At 43.0% G+C, this 24,043-nt stretch overlaps 1 protein-coding gene across 4 annotated transcripts in view; it reads left to right on the top strand.

The window, feature by feature from the left end:
- The first annotated feature begins 5,920 nt into the window (after positions 1–5,920).
- SLC26A5 (solute carrier family 26 member 5) overlaps positions 5,921–24,043 on the top strand; it is a 306,769-nt gene continuing 288,646 nt past the window's right edge. For 2 of the 4 annotated variants that reach the window (XR_014492870.1, XM_083365839.1), the window contains exons 1-5: positions 14,793–15,072; positions 16,057–16,263; positions 17,933–18,072; positions 19,110–19,220; positions 22,368–22,534. Coding sequence is in view for 3 of the 4 variants with exons in the window: in XM_083365839.1 (XP_083221965.1) it covers positions 16,109–16,263; positions 17,933–18,072; positions 19,110–19,220; positions 22,368–22,534 (573 nt within the window). In the remaining variant the exon portion in view is untranslated. Of the gene's footprint in view, positions 5,987–14,792; positions 15,073–16,056; positions 16,264–17,932; positions 18,073–19,109; positions 19,221–22,367; positions 22,535–24,043 lie in introns of those variants that run through there. The other 2 variants (XM_083365840.1, XM_083365841.1) reach the window with 2 other exon arrangements.

Here is a 24,043-nt window from a genome sequence, read left to right as displayed (position 1 = left end):
TAGTCCTGCTCTAGGTATGAAAGCCAACTGGGTGACTTTGGGCCAATCACCGGGAGACTGTGAGTTCTAGTCCTGCTCTAGGTGTGAAAGCCAGCCGGGTGACTGTGGGCCAATCACCGGGAGACTGTGAGTTCTAGTCCTGCTCTAGGTGTGAAAGCCAGCCGGGTGACTGTGGGCCAATCACCGGGAGACTGTGACTTCTAGTCCTGCTCTAGGTATGAAAGCCAACTGGGTGACTCTGGGCCAATCACCGGGAGACTGTGAGTTCTAGTCCTGCTCTAGGCGTGAAAGCCAGCTGGGTGACTGTGGGCCAATCACCGGGAGACTGTGAGTTCTAGTCCTGCTCTAGGTGTGAAAGCCAGCCGGGTGACTGTGGGCCAATCACCGGGAGACTGTGAGTTCTAGTCCTGCTCTAGGTGTGAAAGCCAGCTGGGTGACTGTGGGCCAATCACCGGGAGACTGTGAGTTCTAGTCCTGCTCTAGCTATGAAAGCCAACTGGGTGACTGTGGGCCAATCACCGGGAGACTGTGACTTCTAGTCCTGCTTTAGGTGTGAAAGCCAGCTGGGTGACTTTGGGCCAATCACCTTCTCTCTCAGCCCAACCCACCTCACAGGGTTGTTGTGGGGAAAATAGGGAGGAGGAAGGAAAGCACGTTGAGTTCTTTTGCCACCTTGAGTTACTTGCAGAAACAGTAAAGGTGGGATACAAATAAATACATAGATCATAAACAAGCAAACTCACCTCTGTGTCTCCTGAGGCTCCTAGCCGTTAGAAAGCTGAGCAGAGCTGAATTTCTTCACTACGGTTCCTAAAATGCATTACGGATATTGCCTTTGGTAATATCGAAATATCTATTAGAAAGCACTGAACATTTGGCCAGGTACACTGAGAGTTATGGAGAAGAATGCAGTGACTTTCCATTGCAACATCCAAGGCTCAGCCTGACTATAAAACAATGACTTAACCTTTCGCCCTTTTGCCGCTACGTTTATTTGGAAAGTGATCCGAGCAGGGCGCGAGCAGGGAGACGACAAATGCCCCAGGACCTGCCTCTATGTCTTCTTTTGACTGCTGAGCGTCATGTTAATTACAGAACAGCCTGCCTGTCAAGGCGACATTTCCGAATCTCAGTGCTGACTTAATAAAAAGCTGCCGAGAGATTTTACTTCCTGAAATGTTTCCTGCTCCCACTGGTGATATATATGACACAGCAGCTCCCGAAAAGGAATATTATCAATATTTGCAGCACTATGGAGTGATCACATCTTACAGAAGAATAGAATAGAATAGAATAGAATAGAATAGAATAGAATAGAATAGAATAGAATAGAATAGAATAGAATAGAAATAGAATAGAATAGAATAGAGGAATGAAAATAGAATGGAATAGAATTAGAACAGAACAGAATAGAATAGAGGATGGAACAGAGGATAGAATAGAATAGAATAGAATAGAATAGAATAGAATAGAATAGAATAGAATAGAATAGAATATAGGAATGAGAATAGAATGGAATAGAATAGAATAGGTAGGGTAGGTAAGTACATAGATAAGATGATAGATAGATAGATAGATAGATAGATAGATAGATAGATAGATAGATAGATAGATAGATGTAGATGACAGACAAATAAATAATCTATCTGATAGATATTTCTATCAGAATCCCAATAATATATCAAATATTCTGCAGTTCCAAAAGAGATTTTTCCACTCTGGGTGGAAATATTAATCCATGTGTGTACGTGACGCCCTTGTTCAGACTTTTGCTGTCATGAATAAAGCAATGGAAAGAACCAGATCATATTTTGCTCTTACCAAAATAATTATTATAATTTTTTTTTTAAAAAAATCTATCTGTTATGGGTGGATCAGAAAAAAGGGTTGGGCCACAGAATGAATGAAAATATTTGCCTTCTCTCTGCTCATGCAGGACAGATGTACTGTACGTAAGGGTAACGCAGTGACTCTCCAAGGGTGGTCCGTGGATGTTCAGCAGGTGGTCTGGTCTGGTTTCCCGGATTCATACGCAGCGCCTGGTTATTATCTTAAACCTGCCTCCCCACCCACCCAGCACACCAGCTGGCAAGAGCTGCCTTGCCCCATCATGCTTACTAAACGTCGAGGCATTGATGCCAACCTCTGATTTACACGACGGGAAGGAGAGATCGGTCCACTGATGTGTACAAGAGATAACACAAGTAGCAGCATGTGTGCTAAAATTGAGAAAGTCAACAACAGCAAATAGCCTTCCTCGAGCGCAGTTACCAGCTGCACGTTCACACCTGCTGCCTGAAATGAAATTGTGACCTTGAATAGAAGTAGAAATAGGATGCTGGTGAACCTCTAAAGAAAATTGAATTTCATGCAGTTCCCCTGCAGTAGCTCTTCAGGATTCAGGATTCTTTTTAGCAAAAAACGTTTTTGACCAGCAAAAATGATAAAGAAAGAAAGAAAGAAAGAAAGAAAGAAAGAAAGAAAGAAAGAAAGAAAGAAAGAAAGAAAGGAAGGAAGGAAGGAAGGAAGGAAGGAAGGAAGAAAGAAAGAAAGAAAGAAAGAAAGAAAGAAAGAAAGAAAGAAAGAAAGAAAGAAAGATAAGGGAAGGGAAAGAAGGAAAGGAAAGCTATTCTATTCTATTCTATTCTATTCTATTCTGTAATTCTATTCTGTAATTCTGTTCTGTAATTCTATTCTATTCATATTCTGTTCTATTCTATTCTATGCTATTCTATTCATATTCTGCTCTATTCTATTCTATTCTATTCTATTCTATTCTATTCTATTCTATTCTATTCTATTCTATTCTGTAATTCTGTAATTCTGTTCTGTAATTCTATTCATATTGTTCTATTCATATTCTATTCTATTCTATTCTATTCTATTCTATTCTATTCTATTCTATTCTATTCTATTCATTGGTAAAGCATGTTTTATGTGCACAGATTAAACCAGGGGTCCCCAACCTTGGCAACTTTAAGACCTGTGGACTTCAACTCCCAGAATTCCCCAGCCACAGGTCTTAAACTTGCCAAGGTTGGGGACCCCTGCATTAAACTGTATAAATTAAGCCCTCCAGGATAAGTACCTTCGCCAGGGAGCAGAGCAGATGATGTTTGTTGGCCCCGCCGAGAGAATAAACCTAAAACTGGAACGTTCCTATATTCTTCAAAAATATAATCGCCCAAGACTGAGAATCTCAAAAAATGGGCAGCGCCTCTTACAGATTACCCAGCCCTGTGGACACATGCTAGTGGAAGCAGGATGGAGAAGTTAAGGCACGTTGAGCAGATGAATCAGACAACAAGCGCGGCCTTGCTTGATTTAGAAATACAGAAGAATTTCTCAATAAACTTTTAATTCTGTTTCCCATACGCAAAAAGATCTCCCTTTCGCCAGCCAAAAGCCTCGTCCTGCGCACAGAAAAAGCTGCAGGAAAAAGAATAGCCGAATAGCATTACTTTACTCCCTGGTAAAGGCACTTATCCTGGAGGGCTTCATTCATACAGCTTAATGCAGGGATCTCCAAGCTTGGCAACTTTTAAGACCTGGGGACTTTAACTCCCAGCTTGGCTGGCTGAGGATTCTGGGAGTTGAAATCCCCAGGTCTTAAAAGTTGCCAAGCTTGGGGACCCCTGGTTTAATGCGTGCAGGTAAAACATGCTTTACCGATAAATGGAATAGAATAGAATAGAATAGAATAGAATAGAATAGAATAGAATAGAATAGAATAGAATAGAATAGAATAGAATAGAATAGAATAGAATTACAGAATAGAATAGAATAGAATAGAATAGAATAGAATAGAATTACAGAATAGAATAGAATAGAATAGAATAGAATTTGGAATAGAATAGAATAGAATAGAATAGAATGGAATGGAATAGAATAGAATAGAATAGAATTACAGAATAGAATAGAATAGAAATGGAAGAGAATTACAGAATAGAATAGAATTACAGAATAGAATAGAATAGAATTACAGAATAGAATACCGTAGAAATAGAATAGAATAGAATAGAATTACAGAATAGAATAGAATTACAGAATAGAATATAGAATAGAATAGAATAGAATAGAATTACAGAATAGAATAGAATTACAGAATAGAATAGAATAGAATAGAATTACAGAATAGAATAGAATAGAATTACAGAATAGAATAGAATATAGAATAGAATAGAATAGAATTACAGAATAGAATAGAATAGAATAGAATAGAATTACAGAATAGAATAGAATTACAGAATAGAATAGAATAGAATTACAGAATAGAATAGAAATAGAATAGAATTACAGAATAGAATAGAAATAGAATAGAATAGAATTACAGAATAGAATAGAATAGAAATAGAATAGAATAGAATTATAGAATAGAATAGAATAGAAATAGAATAGAATTACAGAATAGAATAGAATTACAGAATAGAAAAGAATAGAAATAGAATAGAATAGAATAAAATTACAGAATAGAATAGAATAGAATAGAATTACAGAATAGAATAGAATAGAATAGAATTACAAAATAGAATAGAATAGAAATAGAATAGAATAGAATTACAGAATAGAATAGAATAGAAATAGAATAGAATAGAATAAAATTACAGAATAGAATAGAATAGAATAGAATAGAATAGAATAGAATAGAATAGAATAGAATAGAATAGAATAGAATAGAATAGAATAGAATAGAATAGAATAGAATAATGGAATGGAACGGAACAGAACCGTGGCTAATAGCTCAGGAGGAGACCAAGTACAGGAGAATTAACAACAACAATAACAGAGTTGGAAGGGACCTTGGAGGTCATCTAGTCCACCCCCCCCCCCCCCCGCTCAGGCAGGTGACCCTCTACCATTTCAGACAGATGGTTGCCCAGTCTCTTCAAAAAAAAAACCCCTCCAGTGATGGAGCATCCACAACTTCCGGAGGCAGGTCGTTCCGCGGGTTAATTCTTCTTAACCCTTAGATTACAGGGGTCTTCAAACTCGGCCCTTTGATGACTTGTGAACTTCAACTCCCAGAATTCCTCAGCCAGCCATGCTGGCTGAGGAATTCTGGGAATTAAAGTCCACGAGTCATCAAAGGGCCAAGTTTGAAGACCCCCTCCCAGAATTCCTCAGCCTAGCACGCTGGCTGAGGAATTCTGGGAATTGAAGTCCACGAGTCATCAAAGGGCCGAGTTTGAAGACCCCCTCCCAGAATTCCTCAGCCTAGCACGCTGGCTGAGGAATTCTGGGAATTGAAGTCCACGAGTCATCAAAGGGCCGAGTTTGAAGACCCTCTCCCAGAATTCCTCAGCCTAGCACGCTGGCTGAGGAATTCTGGGAATTGAAGTCCACAAGTCATCAAAGGGCCGAGTTTGAAGACCCCCTCCCAGAATTCCTCAGCCTAGCACGCTGGCTGAGGAATTCTGGGAATTGAAGTCCACAAGTCATCAAAGGGCCGAGTTTGAAGACCCCCTCCCAGAATTCCTCAGCCTAGCACGCTGGCTGAGGAATTCTGGGAATTGAAGTCCACAAGTCATCAAAGGGCCGAGTTTGAAGACCCCCTGCCTTAGAACCTCCTCAATCCTTCTAATGTTTTAGATTGGTGAATTGTTCTAAAACAAAACAAAACAAAACAAAACAAACACACCCCCGCAATGCCTCCAGATATCCCCACCCCGCTCTCTTTCCCACCGCTCCAACCTTCAAAAGTTGGGAGGGGATGGAAGAAAGAGAGAACAATCCTGGCGAAGCCTGACTCCCAAGAGGCGAACTACCACTCCCGGCAGCCTTTGCTGCCAAGGCGCGCGCGCGCGCGCGGCCCCGCCCTCCCCGGCCCGCCGGCCCAGGGCCGCGCTCGGGCTGGCTGGCTGGCCGGCAGTGGGCGGGGCGGAGGGCGGAGCCTCGCCCGCCGAGTGGGCGGGGCCGAGAGCTGGCCCGGGCATCTGGAGCGCGAGCTTGCCAGGCGGCGCTTGCAGGCCGAGCGGAGGCGGCGCAGGTGAGCAGCCCGTGGCCGGCCGGGTGGCCGGGTGGCCGGGCTCGGTTCGGGCAGGGCAAGGCAAGGGCAGGCGGCGGCCGTTTTCTCGCTCCCTCCGCCGGGCAGAAGCCGGGATGCGTGTCCGGCTCTGGGGTGGCTTGGAGGTCTTTGCATTTGTATTTTATTTTATTTTTTTGCAAGAGAAGCAAGGTCGAGCTGGCTTCCTCCAAGCCCGGGTGGGGTGGGTGGGGTGGGGGCTCCTTGCTTCCTCCCTCCCCACCACCCTTTGCAACGAGAAGCCCGCTCCGGTGGCAAAAATCAAGCGTGCACGGGTTTGCACCCCCCCAACCTCCCTCCTTTCCTCCTCCCGGCGCGTTCAGACGACCATCCTGCGCTGTCCCCCTTTTTTTTCCTTTTTTTTTTTTTTTGCCCCTCTCCAGCCTCTCTCTCTCTCTCTCCCCTTCTCCCGAGCCTGCCGTCCCAGCCAGCAGGGGTAAATCTGAGCCGATCCCGGGTTGGGGGGGAGAGGACCTTTCCGACACGTGATTGCAGCGAGGGAGGGAGGGAGGGGCGGGTGGGTGGCTGGGTGGGGGTGTTAGGGAGAAAGCCGGTCTTGGGAAACCCGTCTCGGGCTGGAGATGCGTGTTGGGTGGCTTGGTTGTGTGAAAAGGCGTCCGGACCCGATTCGAGGAGCCCGCGGGCCCCCCTCCCCCGCCTCCTCCCGAGCTTCGTTTGAAGGCAGCCCGGAAAGGGAAGGATTTTCAGCCTTAGATCCTAAAGTGTGCCCCACCCCCTTTTAAATAGGTTCAGACGTTGGAGGGAAACACGTCTGAACTCGGTTCGCGTTTGAGCCTCTTTGCTCATTTTGGGGGATGTGGGGGTTTGGGAGAGTTTGCCCCCCCAAAAAAAAATCTATATTGGGGAAAAGAGGTATTTTGCTATTGTAATGCAGGAGGTCCTTCCTTCCTTCCTTCCTTCCTTCCTTCCTTCCTTCCTTCCTTCCTTCCTTCCTTTCTTCTCTTCCTTCCTTCCTTCCTTTCTTCTCTTCCTTCCTTCCTTCCTTCCTTCCTTTCTTCTCTTCCTTCCTTCCTTCCTTCCTTTCTTCTCTTCCTTCCTTCCTTCCTTCCTTCCTTCCTTCCTCTTCCTTCCTTCCTTCCTTCCTTCCTTCCTTCCTTCCTTCCTTCCTCTTCCTTCCTTCCTTCCTTCCTTCCTTCCTTTCTTCTCTTCCTTCCTTCCTTCCTTCCTTCCTCTTCCTTCCTTCCTTCCTTCCTTCCTTCCTTCCTTCCTTCCTCTTCCTTCCTTCCTTCCTTCCTTCCTTCCTTTCTTCTCTTCCTTCCTTCCTTCCTTCCTTCCTTTCTTCTCTTCCTTCCTTCCTTCCTTCCTTCCTTCCTTTCTTCTCTTCCTTCCTTCCTTCCTTCCTTTCTTCTCTTCCTTCCTTCCTTCCTTCCTTCCTTCCTCTTCCTTCCTTCCTTCCTTCCTTCCTTTCTTCTCTTCCTTCCTTCCTTCCTTCCTTCCTTCCTTCCTTCCTCTTCCTTCCTTCCTTCCTTCCTTCCTTCCTTTCTTCTCTTCCTTCCTTCCTTCCTTCCTCTTCCTTCCTTCCTTCCTTCCTTCCTCTTCCTTCCTTCCTTCCTTCCTTCCTTCCTCTTCCTTCCTTCCTTCCTTCCTTCCTTCCTTCCTTCCTTTCTTCTCTTCCTTCCTTCCTTCCTTCCTTCCTTCCTTCCTTCCTTTCTTCTCTTCCTTCCTTCCTTCCTTCCTTCCTTTCTTCTCTTCCTTCCTTCCTTCCTTCCTTTCTTCCCTTCCTTCCTTCCTTCCTTCCTCTTCCTTCCTTCCTTCCTTCCTTCCTTTCTTCTCTTCCTTCCTTCCTTCCTTCCTTCCTTCCTTCCTTCCTTCCTCTTCCTTCCTTCCTTCCTTCCTTCCTTCCTTCCTTCCTCTTCCTTCCTTCCTTCCTTCTTCTTCCTTCCTTCCTTCCTTTCTTCTCTTCCTTCTTTCCTTCCTTCCTTCCTTCCTTCCTCTTCCTTCCTTCCTTCCTTCCTTCCTTTCTTCTCTTCCTTCCTTCCTTCCTTCCTTCCTCTTCCTTCCTTCCTTCCTTCCTTCCTTCCTTCCTCTTCCTTCATTCCTTCCTTCATTCCTTCCTTCTTTCCCTCCCTCCCTCCCTCCCTATCTTTCCTTCCTTTCCTTCCTTCCTTCCTTCCTCTTCCTTCCTTCCTTCCTTCTTCCCTCCCTCTTCCTTCCTTCCTTCCTTCCTTCTCTTCCTTCCTTCCTCTTCCTTCCTTTCCTTCCTTCCTCTTTCATATTCCTTACTTTTCCTTCCTTCCCTTTCTCAGCTTCCTTCCTTCCTTCCTTCCTTCTTTCCCTCCCTCCCTCCCTATCTTTCCTTCCTTTCCTTCCTTCCTTCCTTCCTTCCTTCCTTCTTTCCTTCCTTCTCTTCCTTTCCTTCCTCCTCCCTCCCTCCCTCTCTTTTTTCCTTCCTTCCTTCCTTGCATCTCTCCCCTCCCTCTCTCCCCTCCCTCTCTCCCCTTCCCCCTTCCTTCCTTCTTCCCTCCCTCTTTCTTTCTTTCTTTCTTTCTTTCTTTCTTTCTTTCTTTCTTTCTTTCTTTCTTTCTTTCTTTCTTTCTTTCTTTCTTTCTTTCTTTCTTTCTTTCTTTCTTTCTTTCTGACAAAATATGACTCTTTTTACCAACCTTTTTTTTTACCGACAGTGTTTACAAACTTTTAGCGATGGGTCTGAATTGTGAAATGAAATTACGACTTCTTAGGAAAAACTCTGCAGGACATTCCCTTCCACCCTCCCCCCCCCCCCGTGCCTTCTTAGGGCAGCAGTCCTGTGAGATGGATTAGTTTGGCAAAACCGGGGATTCGAAAGGCTTTTCCGACAACCCCCGGGATTGGGAGTCTGGGTTTAATCGATTAGCGTGTTTTAATCTTGGACTCCTCCGAACTGTTTGTTTGTCTTCAGTAGATCTGCTGGCCCTGTGGATTTTTCTATACATTCTCCTTGTCACCTGATTGCCCTCCGTCTTCTTCCCTTTAACTGTTTTATAGCTGCTTCTTAAAAAAAAAAATTTCCCTACTCCGTCCTTCCTTTCTTGCATCACTTGTGTGCTTAATCATGCTTTATCAGGAGGATATGTTTTACACGGTGTACCCAAATGCACTGCACGCAGAGGAGAATCGGGTGACTGACTATCTAACTGCACACAAGTTGCAATGAAACCGTTGAACCACACCAAAAGTCATTTAGTTGTTTATGGCCACAATAAGCCTGGGCTCGGGTGACACACAATCGCAAAGAAATCCAGCAGAGGGGACCTCCGGTGAGTTCCACATCCTCCTGACCCACACTTCAGTCTACAGTAATCCTTGACTTAACGGCACTTTGTTGAGTGACCGTTCGAAGCTACAACATCGTTGCGAAAAGAGTAACTTAGGGCCCTTTTTCACACTTAACGACCATTGCAGCATCAGGTGATCAAAATTCAGACGCTTGGCATCTGACTCGTATTTATGACGGTCGCAGCGTCCCCGGGGGAGGGGGTGCCATGTGGTCCCCTTTTTTGCGACCTTCTGACAAGCAAAGTCAACAGGGGGAAGCCAGATTCACACAACAACCGGGTTACTAATTTAACAAGTGCAGCGATTCACTTAGATTTAGATTTAGATTATTTTATTAGATTTATATACCGCCCTTTCCCGAAGGACTCAGGGCGGTTTACAGGGCATTTTAAAATCACATCAATATAAAATACAAAAAGTTAAAAGAGAATTAAAAGATTAAATTATCCCTGAAAATAAAACCCCAGTTAAAATTCTCAGCCTGGGTCAGAGAGCTCAAAGAGCCAAGTCTTCAGGTCCCGGCGGATGGTGGCCGAGGAAGGTCGCTCGCTTAACAAACGTCTCCTTTAGCAACCGAAATTTTGGGCTCGATTGTCGAGGACTACCTGTATTGTGTAAACTGAGAAATGTGGGATACTTAGGACTGTTTAGGTGTAAACAAGTCTCTCCGTGAATAAAATTTAGGGTGATTTTTTTTAAGCGAAGAGGAATTCCAAATGGATTTATTTCCCTGTTATTTCTCAAATAGCCATCATGGCCTCCAACAGGACAAGTGGCTTGAAAATCTTTTTTTTTTCTTCTACTTGATCAACTTTTTCTAGCAATGTGACTCCTTGTTTTGGGGGGGGGGGTGTGTGTGTTTCCCTTTTGTGTTTGGACACTTATGTACCAGTAGTCCTCAGCTTAGGACCGCAGACGGGCCCAGACTTCTCATCACTAAGCAAGGCGGTTGGTTAAGGGAGTGGTGCAGGATTGTGCAACCTTTTTTTTATTATTTTAGCTACAGCCGTTAGGCCAGTCTCTGCAGTTGTTCAATGAATCCTGGCCAATCCTTAAGCAAATCCAGGCTTCTCCCCCCCACGGCCTTTGCTTGTGGGAAACCTGCTGGCAGAATCACAAAACGACAATCGCACAGCCCCTGGACGCTGCACCCATTGTAAAGACAGGCTGGTTGGCACGTTGGAAACGGATCAAAGGGAGAAGCAACCTGGCATTAATGAGAAACTTCCTGTTTCTCGTTAAAAAGTGAGTCATTTTTCCCCAGCGCTGTTGCAATGTGGTCGGCTAGGGCATTCTGGGAGTTGATGTCCACAGGTTGCCAAAGTTGGAGAACTCTGCTGTAGAGTGCGTCATTTGGATTATTTCCTTGATGATTGCTTTCAGTTTCTTATTGGAAGAAACAAATAAGACACAGGATGCAGCGGAAAGGAAATAAAAAGGTGATCAGTTGTGGCGGTACGCACATTTAAAGGGTTGGAAAGAACATACAAGACGCACGCAAAAGCAGTTTGGTGAAAGCACCAGATGAGAAAGTGGGAGAGCGTGAGTTCTTAGTCCCGCCTTAGCCAAGAATGTTGGCTAGGTGGCTTTCGGCCAGTCACCAGAAGACGGTGAGTTCTAATCCCGCTTTAGGCATGAAAGCCAGCTGGGTGACTTTGGGCCAATCACCAGGAGATGGTGAGTTCTAGTCCCGCCTTAGGCATGAAAGCCAGCTGGGTGACTTTGGACCAATCACCAGGAGACTGAGAATTCTAGTCCCGCCTTAGGCATGAAAGCCAGCTGGGTGACTTTGGACCAATCACCAGGAGACTGAGAGTTCTAGTCCCACCTTAGGCATGAAAGCCAGCTGGGTGACTTTGGGCCAATCACCAGGAGACTGAGAATTCTAGTCCCGCCTTAGGCATGAAAGCCAGCTGGGTGACTTTGGACCAATCACCAGGAGACTGAGAGTTCTAGTCCCACCTTAGGCATGAAAGCCAGCTGGGTGACTTTGGGCCAATCATCAGGAGACTGAGAGTTCTAGTCCCGCCTTAGGCATGAAAGCCAGCTGGGTGACTTTGGGCCAATCATCAGGAGACTGAGAGTTCTAGTCCCGCCTTAGGCATGAAAGCCAGCTGGGTGAGTTTGGACCAATCACCAGGAGATGGTGAGTTCTAGTTCCGCCTTAGGCGTGAAAGCCAGAAAAACACCAGGAGACGATGAGTTCTAGTCCCACTTTAGCCATGAAATCCAGCTGAGCCAGTCCCTCTTTCTCAGCCCAACCCACCTCGCAGGGTTGTTGTGGGGAAGATAGGAAGATGAAGGTGTGTTGGATATGCTTGTAGCCTTCAGTTACTTGTAAAAAATAATAAAAGGATACAAACAAAGAAATTAGCAAGTTTATTTCAACTTTGAACAGTTCTGGCCAGGAAGATCTGGATACTCGAGCACCCAGAATGTTCAGATAGAAATGTGAAGACATGTTTTTTAGAGCAGGGAAATGTCTGCTGGATATTTTTATATGAACTCAGAATTTCATAAGCGTTGAATTGCAACGAGGAGATTCCAGCTAAAACCTCTACAGAACACTCAACGTACGGCTGTAAAACCTCACAGGGAATTAACGTCTCTGCTTCCTGAAACGCATCATTTCAAAATTGATGTATCAGCTTGTTCAAGGAAACTCGATGTACTGTAAATTTGGTAATGTATGTCCCACAATATTTGAATCAGGTTTCAGTTCCTAGAAGTAGAGACGGGTTATTGAGAAAAACAAGGGTTATTTATGTTGGTATAACTGCAGTCTGAATTCCCATCTAACCGGAGGAGGACACCAGGTACAGGAGAGTTAATAGCAACAACAACAATAATTAATAACAATAGAGTCGGAAGGGACCTTGGAGGTCATCTAGTCCAACCCTCTGCTTAGGCAGGAAACCCTCTACCATGTCAGACAAATGGTTGTCCAGTCTCTTCCTAAAAACCTCCAGTGATGGAACACTCACAACTTCTGGAGGCAAGGAGTTCCACTGATTAATTATTCTCATTATTAGGAAATTCCTCCTTAGTTCTAGGTTGCTTCTCTCCTTGATCAGTTTCCATCCATTGCTTCTTGTCCTGCCTTCGGGCGCTTTGGAGAATAGCTTGACCCCCTCGTCTTTGTAGGAGCCCCTCAAATATTGGAAGATGGTTATCGTGTCTCCCCTAATCCTTCTTTTCATTTAGACTATTAGACGTACCCAATTCCAGCCAACGTTCCTTATATGTTTTAGGCTCCAGTCCCCTGATCATCTTTGTTGCTCTTCTCTGCACTCTTACAGAGTCTCAGCATCTTTTTTCACATCGTGGCAACCAAAACTGGATGCCCGTATTCTAAGTGGTGGTCTTCCCACGTCCTTGTAAAGCGGTATTAACTCTTCACATGATCTTGATTCTATCCCTCTGTTAATGCAGCCTGGGATTGCGTTGGCTTTTTTGTCAGCTGCAGCACAGGGCGGGCTCCTATTTAAGGGATTGTCCACTAGGACTCCCAAGATCCCTCGCACAGTTACTGGCATTAAGCCAGGTTTCACCTAGTCCAGGGGTAGGCAACCTCGGCTCTTTTATGACTCATGGACTTCAACTCCCAGAATTCCTGAGCCAGCATGGCTGAGCTTGGAAACCTTCTCCCTTTCCCCTCAGCGTGGCTGGCTCAGGAATTCTGGGAGTTGAAGTCCATGAGTCATAAAAGAGCCGAGGTTGCCTACCCCTGACCTAGTCTATACCTGCAGAGTTGTTTTTTTTCTTGTCTAAGCGTAAAATCTTACTTGTATCTATGTTGAATTTTATTTTGTTGGATAGGGGCCAGTGTTCACATTCACACATCTGAATGACTTCAGGTTAGGTGGGAGAGTGACTTTTGCTATATCAACATTAGCTGCAGCAAGCTACAATTTCTCTAAAGGTGGGCCATTTTCATCCAGAGAAAACATGGTGGCCCAAGCTACAGAAATATTGCTCTTCTCTTTCCTTCTCTTGTCGTTGGCAAGGGTTGGGTAACTCAACCTCAAAGCCACGTTTGAATCTACGTTGACTTTGGGGTGGTAACGACTTAATTAAAAAGTTCTCCAGCTTTTTAGGGAAGCTGCCAAGTGAAATGGGTTGGTCCAGGAATCGGCCTAAAGAACATTTTGATATGGCCTAAAGAACATTTTGATATGGCCTTTGATGTTTCTAGAAACAACAGTGGGGGGAAAAAAACCCGAGTGAAGAAATTAAATCACATTTTCCTAGAAGAAGATAGGCCGGACATTTGGAGTAAGAACTAAAGCCACCGGTTATCTAAATGAATCATGGAACATTTGGGTGGATTGTGGAAGAGTCATTGTTAAATCAGCTGGCTGTGTAAAGAAGCATGTGATTCGAAGAAAAATAAAAATAAAAAAAAGAGAGAGGGCATTGGTGACCTTTTCATTTGTTGCTTGCGCAGAATACGCATCCATCCTGTTGATAAAATACTGGGACTCGCGGGGACAAAAGTTTAATGAAAATACATTGTTATAAATGATTTATTCTCCAAAGCACTTGAGGGCAGGACCAGAAGCAACCGATGGAAGCTTATCAAGGAGAGAAGCAACCTAGAACTAAGGAGGAATTTCCTGACAGCGAGGACGATTCACCAGTGGAACGGAAGTTGCCTTCAGAAGTTGTGAGTTGCTCCATCCCTGGAGTTGCCTTCTCAAAAGGCAACTGGACTTCCTTGGTTTCTCCTTGAAGACCTTTCGCTTCTCATCCCAGAAGCTTCATCCGTTCAGCAGGGACTGCTAGGAACAGATGAAGCTTTTTGGAGAAGCGAAAGGTCTTCAAGGAAAATCCAAGAAGATTCAATTGCCTTTTGGGGGGGGGGGAAGCATCCTTGGGACAACAGTGACCTGTGTGACTGAGAATCTCCGTAGACATCCATCATTAGAGGTTTTTGAGACTGGCCTATGGTATTCCTCTTTGGTAGAGTCACTTTGTCCCCCCGTTTGCTAGCCGATCCACAGCAGTAAATCTTTTAAAAGCTTACTTTGATTGGGTAGGATTAAGACTCTTTATCTGGCAGATAAGGAAAGGCGGTCAAGGCTGTGGTCTTCCCAGTTGCAATTTATGGCAGTGAAAGTTGGACCGTAAGAAAGGCCGAGCGCCAAAGAATCGAGGCCTTTGAGCAATGGTGCTGGAGAAGACTCCTGCGTGTCCCTTGGACTGCAAGGCGATCAAACCGGTCAGTCCTAGAGGAGATCAACCCTGACTGCTCTTTAGAAGGCCAGATCCTGAAGCTGAAACTCAAACACTTTGGCCACCTAATGAGAAGGAAGGACTCGCTGGAGAAGAGCCTCATGCTGGGAAAGGTTGAGGGCAAGAGAAGAACGGGACGACAGAGAAGGAGGTGGCTGGATGGAGTCACTGAAGCAGTAGGCGTTGAGCCTAAACGGACTCCAGAAGATGGCGGAGGACAGGAAGGCCTGGAGGAACGTTGTCCGTGGGGTCACGAGGGGTCAACAAAGGAAAGGTGTAAAAAAAGTCTCTTTAGCTCTCTTTGTGCTGCCCTTCTAGGGTTTTTTGAAAGGGCGATTTTTTAAATCATTCCCGTTTTTTTCCTTTCGTCACACAGAGAAACTAAAATCCAGAGCAGATTTACAAATAGTCCCCGGCTTATGACCACAGCTGAGCTCAAAATTTCCGTCGCTAAGCGAGACGGTGGTTAAAGGGAATTTTGCCCCGTCTTAACAACTTTTCTGCCCAGAGTTGTTAAGATGAATCGCTTCAGTTCTTAAGTGAGTAAGCCGGCTGTTGTGAATCTGGATTGGCCTGTCAAAAGGTCACTTCCCGGGGACACTTGCGACCGTCGTAAATAGGAGTCAGCTGCCAACCGTCTGAATTTTAATCCCGTGACCCTGGGGGGGTGGGGGGAGGCTAGCAACGGTCATAAACATGAAAAATGGTCGTAAGCCACTTTTCTTGGTGCCCTTGTGACTTTTGAGTGGTCACTAAACTAACTGTTGTAAGTTGAGGGCTATGTGCGTTTTTGTCTAAATTAAATATACACTAAAAAAAAAGTGTTCAGGGGAAGGATGGTTTGCTAATTTACCTCTTTTCTGCTTTCTTTCTTTCTGAACTTTCATTTCTTCTTTTCTTTTTTCTTTCCTTTCTTACTTTCGTTTCTTTCTTATCTTTCTAATCTTTCTAAACTTTCCTTTCTTCCTTTTTTCTTTCCTTCTTTCGTTTCTTTCTTATTTTTCTGTTCTTTCTTATTTTTCTAATCTTTTTTATCTTTCTAATCTTTCTTTCTAAACTTTCCTTTCTTCCTTTTTTCTTTCCTTCTTTCTTACTTTCGTTTCTTTCTTATTTTTCTGATCTTTCTTTCTTATCTTTCTAATCTTTCTAAACTTTATCTTTCTAATCTTTCTTTCTTTCTAATCTTTCCTTTCTTCCTTTTTTCTTTCCTTCTTTCTCACTTTTGTTTCTTTCTTACGTTCTAATCTTTCTTATCTTTCTAATCTTTCTAAACTTTATCTTTCTAATCTTTCTTTCTAAACTTTCCTTTCTTCCTTTTTTCTTTCCTTCTTTCTCACTTTTGTTTCTTTCTTATCTTTCCAATCCTTCCTTCCTTCCTTCCTTCCTTCCTTCCTTCCTTCCTTCCTTCCTTCCTTCCTTCCTTCCTTCCTTCTGTTCAATAGAAGCCTGGCAGAGATCCAGAAGGTTTCTTCTGCATTTCTTCTCAACGGAAAGAAACACTCCGTGCTAATCTTTTTGTACAGGCAGCCTGAAGGGACGTGTCTCCCCCGTCCTCACGTTTGTTGAATACATACTATGGAACATGAGGGAGAAGATGGAGCGGGACCCACCTCATCACCCGTGTACCACGTGGAGAGACAGGTTTACAGTCACGGGATCCTGCAAGGGCAGCTGCACGCAAAGGACAAAACAACGCGGCCTCTTGGCCAAAAGATAGCGCACGCTCTTCGGTAAGACATAAAATGTGCGTGGTTGCATTAAACTAATCAGCTGGCCATTCTTCGGATCCCGTTCTGGTAGTCCTCGACTTAACAGAAAGTCGTTTAGTGACGGAATGAAATGGAGTGGAGTGGAATGGAATAGAGAATACAATACAATACAATACCACGGTATAGGATTTCCTGCCTAAACAGGGGTTGCTGTTCTACTCCTATTCCATTCCATTCCATTCCAGATTCTATTCTATTCTATTCTATTCTATTCTATTCTATTCTATTCTATTCCATTCTATTCTATTCTATTCCATTCCATTCCATTCCATTCCAGATTCTATTCTATTCTATTCTATTCCATTCTATTCCATTCTATTCTATTCTATTCTATTCTATTCTATTCTATTATTCCATTCCATTCCAGATTCTATTCTATTCTATTCTATTCTATTCTATTCTATTCTATTCTATTCTATTCTATTCTATTCTATTATTCCATTCCATTCCAGATTCTATTCTATTCTATTCTATTCTATTCTATTCTATTCTATTCTATTCTATTCTATTCTATTCTTCTATTATTCCATTCCATTCCATATTCTATTCTATTCTATTCCATTCTATTCCATTCTATTATTCTATTTCATTCCATTCCATTCCATTCCATTCCATTCCAGATTCTATTCTATTCTATTCTATTCTATTCTATTCTATTCTATTCTATTCTATTCTATTCTATTCTATTCTATTCTATTCTATTCTATTCTTCTATTATTCCATTCCATTCCATATTCTATTCTATTCTATTCTATTCTATTCTATTCTATTCTATTCTATTCTATTCTATTCTATTCTATTCTATTCTTCTATTATTCCATTCCATTCCATTCCATATTCTATTCTATTCTATTCTATTCTATTCTATTCTATTCTATTCTATTCTATTCTATTCTATTCTATTCTTCTATTTGATTCCATTCCATATTCTATTCTATTCTATTCTATTCTATTCTATTCTATTCTATTCTATTCTATTCTATTCTATTCTATTCTTCTATTTGATTCCATTCCATATTCTATTCTATTCTATTTATTCTATTCTATTCTATTCTATTCTATTCTATTCTATTCTATTCTATTCTATCCTATCCTATCCTATCCTATCCTATCCTATCCTATCCTATTCTGTTGTTTTCCTTACAACAGGCCCAGTTGCAGTCATAAGCCAAGAGCCCACCTGTGCTAATATATTTTCACTGCAATTCAGAAATGTTACAGTGTACCCACCCCCCTGGAGACCATTTTTATTCCCTATATTTCTTCTCATATAACAACTAACAATACACAATATATTTCAATTGTGCCCTTATCCCCTCCGAAACATCATATATTCTTGAGTAGGTTGATTCCCTTTGCCACTGTTTTCATAGAATCCTCCCATATTTCATTATAATTGTTTACTTGAATCATCCCTTTTTCAAATTTAATTTCTGTTAATGTGTCATTTATTGCCGTACTCCATATTTCATTATGCCACTCATTTCTTTGAATAACCCGGTTTCCATATATCTTTTCCTCAGCAAACCTCTGCAGAACTGGAGACGTAAAATGAACACAAAAAGATTTTCACTCTTGACAAGTTTCTTTCGATTGACTGACCCCTTCTTTTTGCTTTGGGTGTTTTCAGCTGTTCTTCCAAAAAAGCCAAATCGGTCCTCTACAGCTTTTTCCCGATTTTAACATGGCTTCCTCACTATCCCGTGAAAAAATATTTGATGGGAGACGTTGTCTCAGGGATCAGCACGGGGGTCATGCAGCTGCCTCAAGGTCAGTAAAACTGCCATTTTGAAAAACAAAATCTTCAACCCCCTGAATCCAGGGCCTTCAAACTTGGCCCTTTGATGACTTGTGGACTTCAACTCCCAGAATTCCTCAGCCAGGCATGCTGGCTGAGGAATTCTGGGAGTTGAAGTCCACTCCTCCTAAAGTCTATATCAGGGGTCTTTAAACTTGGCCCTTTGATGACTTGTGGACTTCAACTCCCAGAATTCCTCAGCCAGGCACGCTGGCTGAGGAATTCTGGGAGTTGAAGTCCACTCCTCCTAAAGTCTATATCAGGGGTCTTTAAACTTGGCCCTTTGATGACTTGTGGACTTCAACTCCCAGAATTCCTCAGCCAGGCACCCTGGCTGAGGAATTCTAGGAGTTGAAGTCCGCAAGTCATAAAGGGGTCATAGTTCCCCTATGCTGGCTCAGGAATTTCCGCTGCTAAGCAAGACAAGTGAGTTTTGCCCCAATATGGGCAATGTGGGTAATCCTCAACTTATAACCACAACACAGCCCAAAGTTTCCCTCACTAAGCGAGACCGTTGCTAAGTGAGGTCTGCTCCATTTTACGACTTTTCTGGCCACCATCCTTAAGTGAAATCACTGCAGTTGTTAAATTAGTAACATTTGACTCTGCTTGTGAGAAGGTCGCAAAGGGGGATCACGTGACCCCTGGGGGACGCTGCAAACCGTCATAAATACGAGTCAGTTACCAAACATCCGGATTTGATGTTTGGGGATGCTGCAGCGGTCGCAAGTGTGGAAAACAGTCATAAGTCACTTTTTTCGGTGCAGTTGTAATTTAACACAGTCACTAAATGAGTGGTTATACATCGAGGACTACCTGTGGTGATAATTTAGTTAGGAGGATCTTTGAAATTTGACGTTTTACTTTCGAACTTGTTGCTGGGGGGAAAAACACTGATAAACTGCAACCGTCTAACTATTCTTCATTGAACCATTTATTCCAATAATTCGGTTGGGATCTTATGTGCATCTCACTTATTTCCTTTTTTCCCCCTTAATGTTTCTCTCAGGATTGGCTTATGCGTCGCTGGCTGCAGTTCCTCCAGTCTTTGGCCTGTATTCCTCTTTTTATCCTGTCTTTTTATATACATTTTTTGGAACTTCCAGACATATATCAATAGGTAACTCTCTTAATGTATCAATGTTTTTTGTAGTTTGCCTTGCCTTCAGAAATCGTGGGTGTTCCATCACTGGAGGTTTTTAAGAAGAGACTAGACAGTCACTTGTCTGAGACGGTGTTGGTTCTCCTGCTTGAGTGGGGGGCTGGACTAGAAGACCTCCAAGGTCCCTTCCAGCTTCTCTTCTCTTCTCTTCTCTTCTCTTCTCTTCTCTTCTCTTCTCTTCTCTTCTCTTCTATTCTATTTTCCTATATTCTATTCCATTCCATATCTGTTCCGTTCCATTCTATTCTATTCCATCCCATCCCATCCCATCGTCTATTCTATTCTATTCTATTCTATTCTATTCTATTCTATTCTATTCTATTCTATTTTGTATTTCCTATTCTATTCTATTCTATATTTCCTATTCTATTCTATCCCATCCCATCCTCTATTCTATTCTATTCTATTCTATTCTATTCTATTCTATTCTATTCTATTCCATCCCATCCCATCGTCTATTCTATTCTATTCTATTCTATTCTATTCTATTCTATTCTATTCTATTTTGTATTTCCTATTCTATTCTATCCCATCCCATCCTCTATTCTATTCTATTCTATTCTATTCTATTCTATTCTATTCCATTCCATTCCATTCCATTCTATTCTATATTTCCTATTCTATTCTATCCCATCCCATCCCATCCCATCCTCTATTCTATTCTATTCTATTCTATTCTATTCTATTCTGTATTTCCTATTCTATTCTATTCTATTCTATTCTATTCTATTCTATTCTATTCTATTCTGTATTTCCTATTCTATTCTATTCTATTCTATTCTATTCTATTCTGTATTTCCTATTCTATTCTATTCTATTCTATTCTATTCTGTATTACCTATTCTATTCTATTCTATTCTCAGTGTGCCACAACTTTGGCAACTGGAAGATGTGTGGACTTCAGCTCCCAGAATTCCCCAGCCAGAATTCTGGGAGTTGAAGTCCACACATCCTCCAGTTTAGATGACTTCCTGGTTTAGATGACTGTGTTCTTGATAATATAGTTGGCGGAACCCTCTACATCTCTTTTTATTTTTTTAAATGCGATTTGTAAGCTTCATTTATAACATAAAATATGAAAGTACAAAAGCAAATAGTAAGGGACAACAATAGGGCAAGAGGAAAAAGAGAAGTGCGGAGAAGGGGAAGGGAAAGACAGAAAAGGCGCTGACATCCGACTTGCAGTAAAATAAGGCAGTGGGCTGATGCCTCCTTAAGTAACACCAGCTGCCTGCAATTCGTGCAGGTTCGAGTCCCACCAGGCTCAAGGTTGACTCAGCCTTCCATCCTTCCCAGGTAGGTAAAATGAGGACCCAGATTGTTGGGGGCAATTAAGCTGACTTTGTAATAATGCCGCTTGGGGGTGTGTGTGAAAGCCCTAACAAGCAGGCATAGACATAGAATGAAGGCTACTGCTAAGCTTGTAAGCCGCCCTGAGTCTTCGGAGAAGGGCGGGATATAAATGGAATTAAAATAAAAAAAATCTCAACCTTTTGACATTTCTATAGTGCTACGAATGAGCCATTTCTATATCTATATGAGCCTTGGTGGAGTAGTGGGCTAATGCCTCCTTAAGTAACACCAGCTGCCTGCCATTAGTGCAGGTTCGAGTCCCACCAGGCTCAAGGTTGACTCAGCCTTCCATCCTTCCCAGGTAGGTAAAATGAGGACCCAGATTGTTGGGGGCAATAAGCTGACTTTGTAATAATGCCGCTTGGGGGGGCCGCAAAAGCCCTAATAAGCAGGCATATATGTAGAATGAAGGCTACTGCTAAGCACAGTGATTTGTGCTTAGATTGTAACCCGCCCTGAGTCTTCGGACAAGGGCGGGATATAAATGGGATTAAAATAAATAAATAAAATAAAAAATACCAACAAATCAGCCCAATCAGCAAAACCCCAAATCGTAGGATCCCCCTAACCCCTCCCTCAAGCACAAAGTCCAGAAGCGGTTTCCACGTAGAAACAAAAGCACTTATATTTTTCACTTTTATCAAGAGTAAATTTAGCCAGCTGTGCTAGTTCCCTCTCCATCTTTTTAAAGCCGACTACCTTTGTTACACAGGTCAAAGTTAACCTATACAGGTAGTCCTTGCCTTATGACCACGATCGAGCCCAACAGTAAGTGAGACATACGTTAAGTGAACCTTGCCCCATTTTACCACCCTTCTCGCCACCGTTGTTCAGTGGATCACTACAGTTGCTAAGTTAGCCACACGGTTGTTAAATGAATCTGGCTTCTTTTTTCCCCCCCTTGACTTTGCATGTCACGAGGCCTCAAAAAGGGACCCTGGGACACTTCAGCCGTCATAAATATGAGTCGGTTGCCAACCGTCTCAATTTTCACCCCCTGACCAAGGGGATCCTGCAAAGGTCGTAAGTGTGAAAAACGGTCACAAGTCCCTTCGTCCAGTGCTGTTGTAACTCTGAACGGTCGCTAAATGAACCATTGAAATTGGAGGACGATCTGTACAAGTGCCCGGATTTTGATCACGTGACCGTGGGGATGCTGCTGGGAAGAGCCGTCATAAAGTCAGCTTGTCGATCTGAAGGTCGGCAGTTTGGCGGGTCGAATCCCGAGTGCCGCGTAGCAGAGTGAGCGCCTGTTACTCGTCCCAGCTTCTGCCAACCTAGCAGTTCGAAAGCACGTAAAAATGCAAGTAGAAAAATAGGGACCACTCCAGTGGGAAGGTAACAGCGTTCCGTGCGCCTTTGGCGTCTAGTCATGCCGGCCACATGACCACGGAGACGTCCTCAGACAAGCGCTGGCTCTTCGGCTTTGAAACGGAGATGAGCACCGGCCCCTAAAGTCGGAAACGACTAGCACGCATGTGCGGGGAAACCTTTACCTTTACTTTTAGTAACTTTGAACGGTCACTAAAGGATTGATCGTGTGTCGACGACTGCCCGTACGTTTCCGGCATACATTTGAAAGACCTTTTACTTGTTTCTGGACAAATTTTTCAGGTGTTAAGTGCCGACGATATGTCGTTTTGTAAAAAAAACCAAAAACCAACAACAAAGGTTTCTTTCAAGCGGTTTCTTTTCACGTGTCTGGATGTTGTTGGCCCTCACACTGGCTTCTCCCACTTCAACTTCTTGCAGGAACCTTTGCAGTGATCAGCCTGATGATTGGCGGAGTAGCTGTGAGAGAAGTCCCCGATGAATGGCCTGGCGTGACGGATACCAACTCGACGAACGGGACCGACGCCCGCGATGCTATGCGGGTGAAAGTGGCAGTGGCAGTCACCTTGCTGTCAGGGGTTATACAGGTAAGGAGTGCAGCAGCGAAATAGAAATAAGAATAGAACAGAACAGAACAGAATAGAAATTTGGAAGAGAAGAGAAAAAAATAGAACGGAAGAGAAGAATAGAATTAGAATTAGAATAGAAAAAATGGAATGGAATATATGGAATGGAATGGAGTACAATGGAATAGAATAGAGAATAAGAGAATAGGGAAGAGGAGGAGAAGAGGAGAAAAAATGGAATGGATTATATGGAATGGAATAGAAGAATAGAATAGAATAGAATAGAATAGAATAGAATAGAATAGAATAGAATAGAATAGAATAGAATAGAATAGAATAGAATAGAAAATATGGAATGAATAGAATAGAATAGAATAGAACCTTGGAGGTCATCTAGTCCAACCCCCTGCTCAGGCAAGAAACCCTATACCATTTCAGGCAAATGGCTGTCCAGTCTCTTCTTAAAAACGTCCAGTGTTGGAGCATTCACCGCTTCTGGAGGCAGGAAGTTCCACTGATTAATTGTCCTGTGTGGAAATTTCTCCTGAGTTCCAGGTTGCTTCTCTCCTTGACTAGTTTCCATCCGTTGCTTCTTCTCCTGCCTTCAGGCGCTTTGGAGAACAGCTTGACTCCCTCTTCTTTGGGGCAACCCACAGAGAATTCAGATTCAGAAGCAGATTTGGCTATTGCTTTCATCTAAGTCAAAATCTGATTTTCCTTTTTTTTTTTTTTTTGGCCATTCAAGATGAGGCTGAGTATCTTCCCTCAACGTGGGGTCCTCTGAGCTTGGTGGTTTTCCTGCAGACGTCTCACTGATGCTGTAATCTGGTTTGGTAATGAAACGTCTGCAAGGAAATGACCAAGCTCGGAGAGCAGCAAAGAGCCCACCGTTCAACCTTGAGCTGCAAATATTCTCTTTGGTCAAGTCCACGAGTGTTTTTGTGGTGGTGTGGTCTAGTAGGTGATAGGAGACGCCGATTTAGAGTGCGAGAAAGGTGTGGCCAAGTTACGTGGCAGACTTTGTACTTGGCATTTGTTATGGAAACAAGAAACCTCCGCTAAGTTAACCTGGCTCTTTATTTCAAAAATAACTTAATTTCCTGCTCGAATTGGACAGATTTGCTTACGTTACACAACGGACTTGGAAAAAAGTCTTACAGAGAAGAACAAAAAAAATGCACAGCGGTTGTCACCCTTCACGATTCTCATTAATCAAATATTTTCACATAACGCTGGAAGTTTTTAAGAAGAGACTAGACAGCCATTTGCCTGAAATGGTATAGGGTTTCCTGCCTGAGCAGGGGGTTGGACTAGATGACCTCCAAGGTCCCTTCCAACTACTACTACTACTACTAATTATTATTATTATTATTATTATTATTATTATTATTATTATTATTATTATTATTATTATTATTATTATTATCTTCTCATCCTCTATGCCTGGAAACCTCTGGCTTATGTTCTTGTAAGGAAATTGTGTGGGGCGGGAAAGGCATGCTGCTGTGAACTTGTTTAAAAACCCAAAGT

This window comes from Vipera ursinii, assembly GCF_947247035.1.
Source record: "Vipera ursinii genome assembly, chromosome: 6".
Taxonomy (NCBI): Eukaryota; Metazoa; Chordata; class Lepidosauria; order Squamata; family Viperidae; genus Vipera; species Vipera ursinii.
Note: the sequence above shows the minus strand (reverse complement) of the source record. Positions and strands in the feature narration are given on the sequence as shown.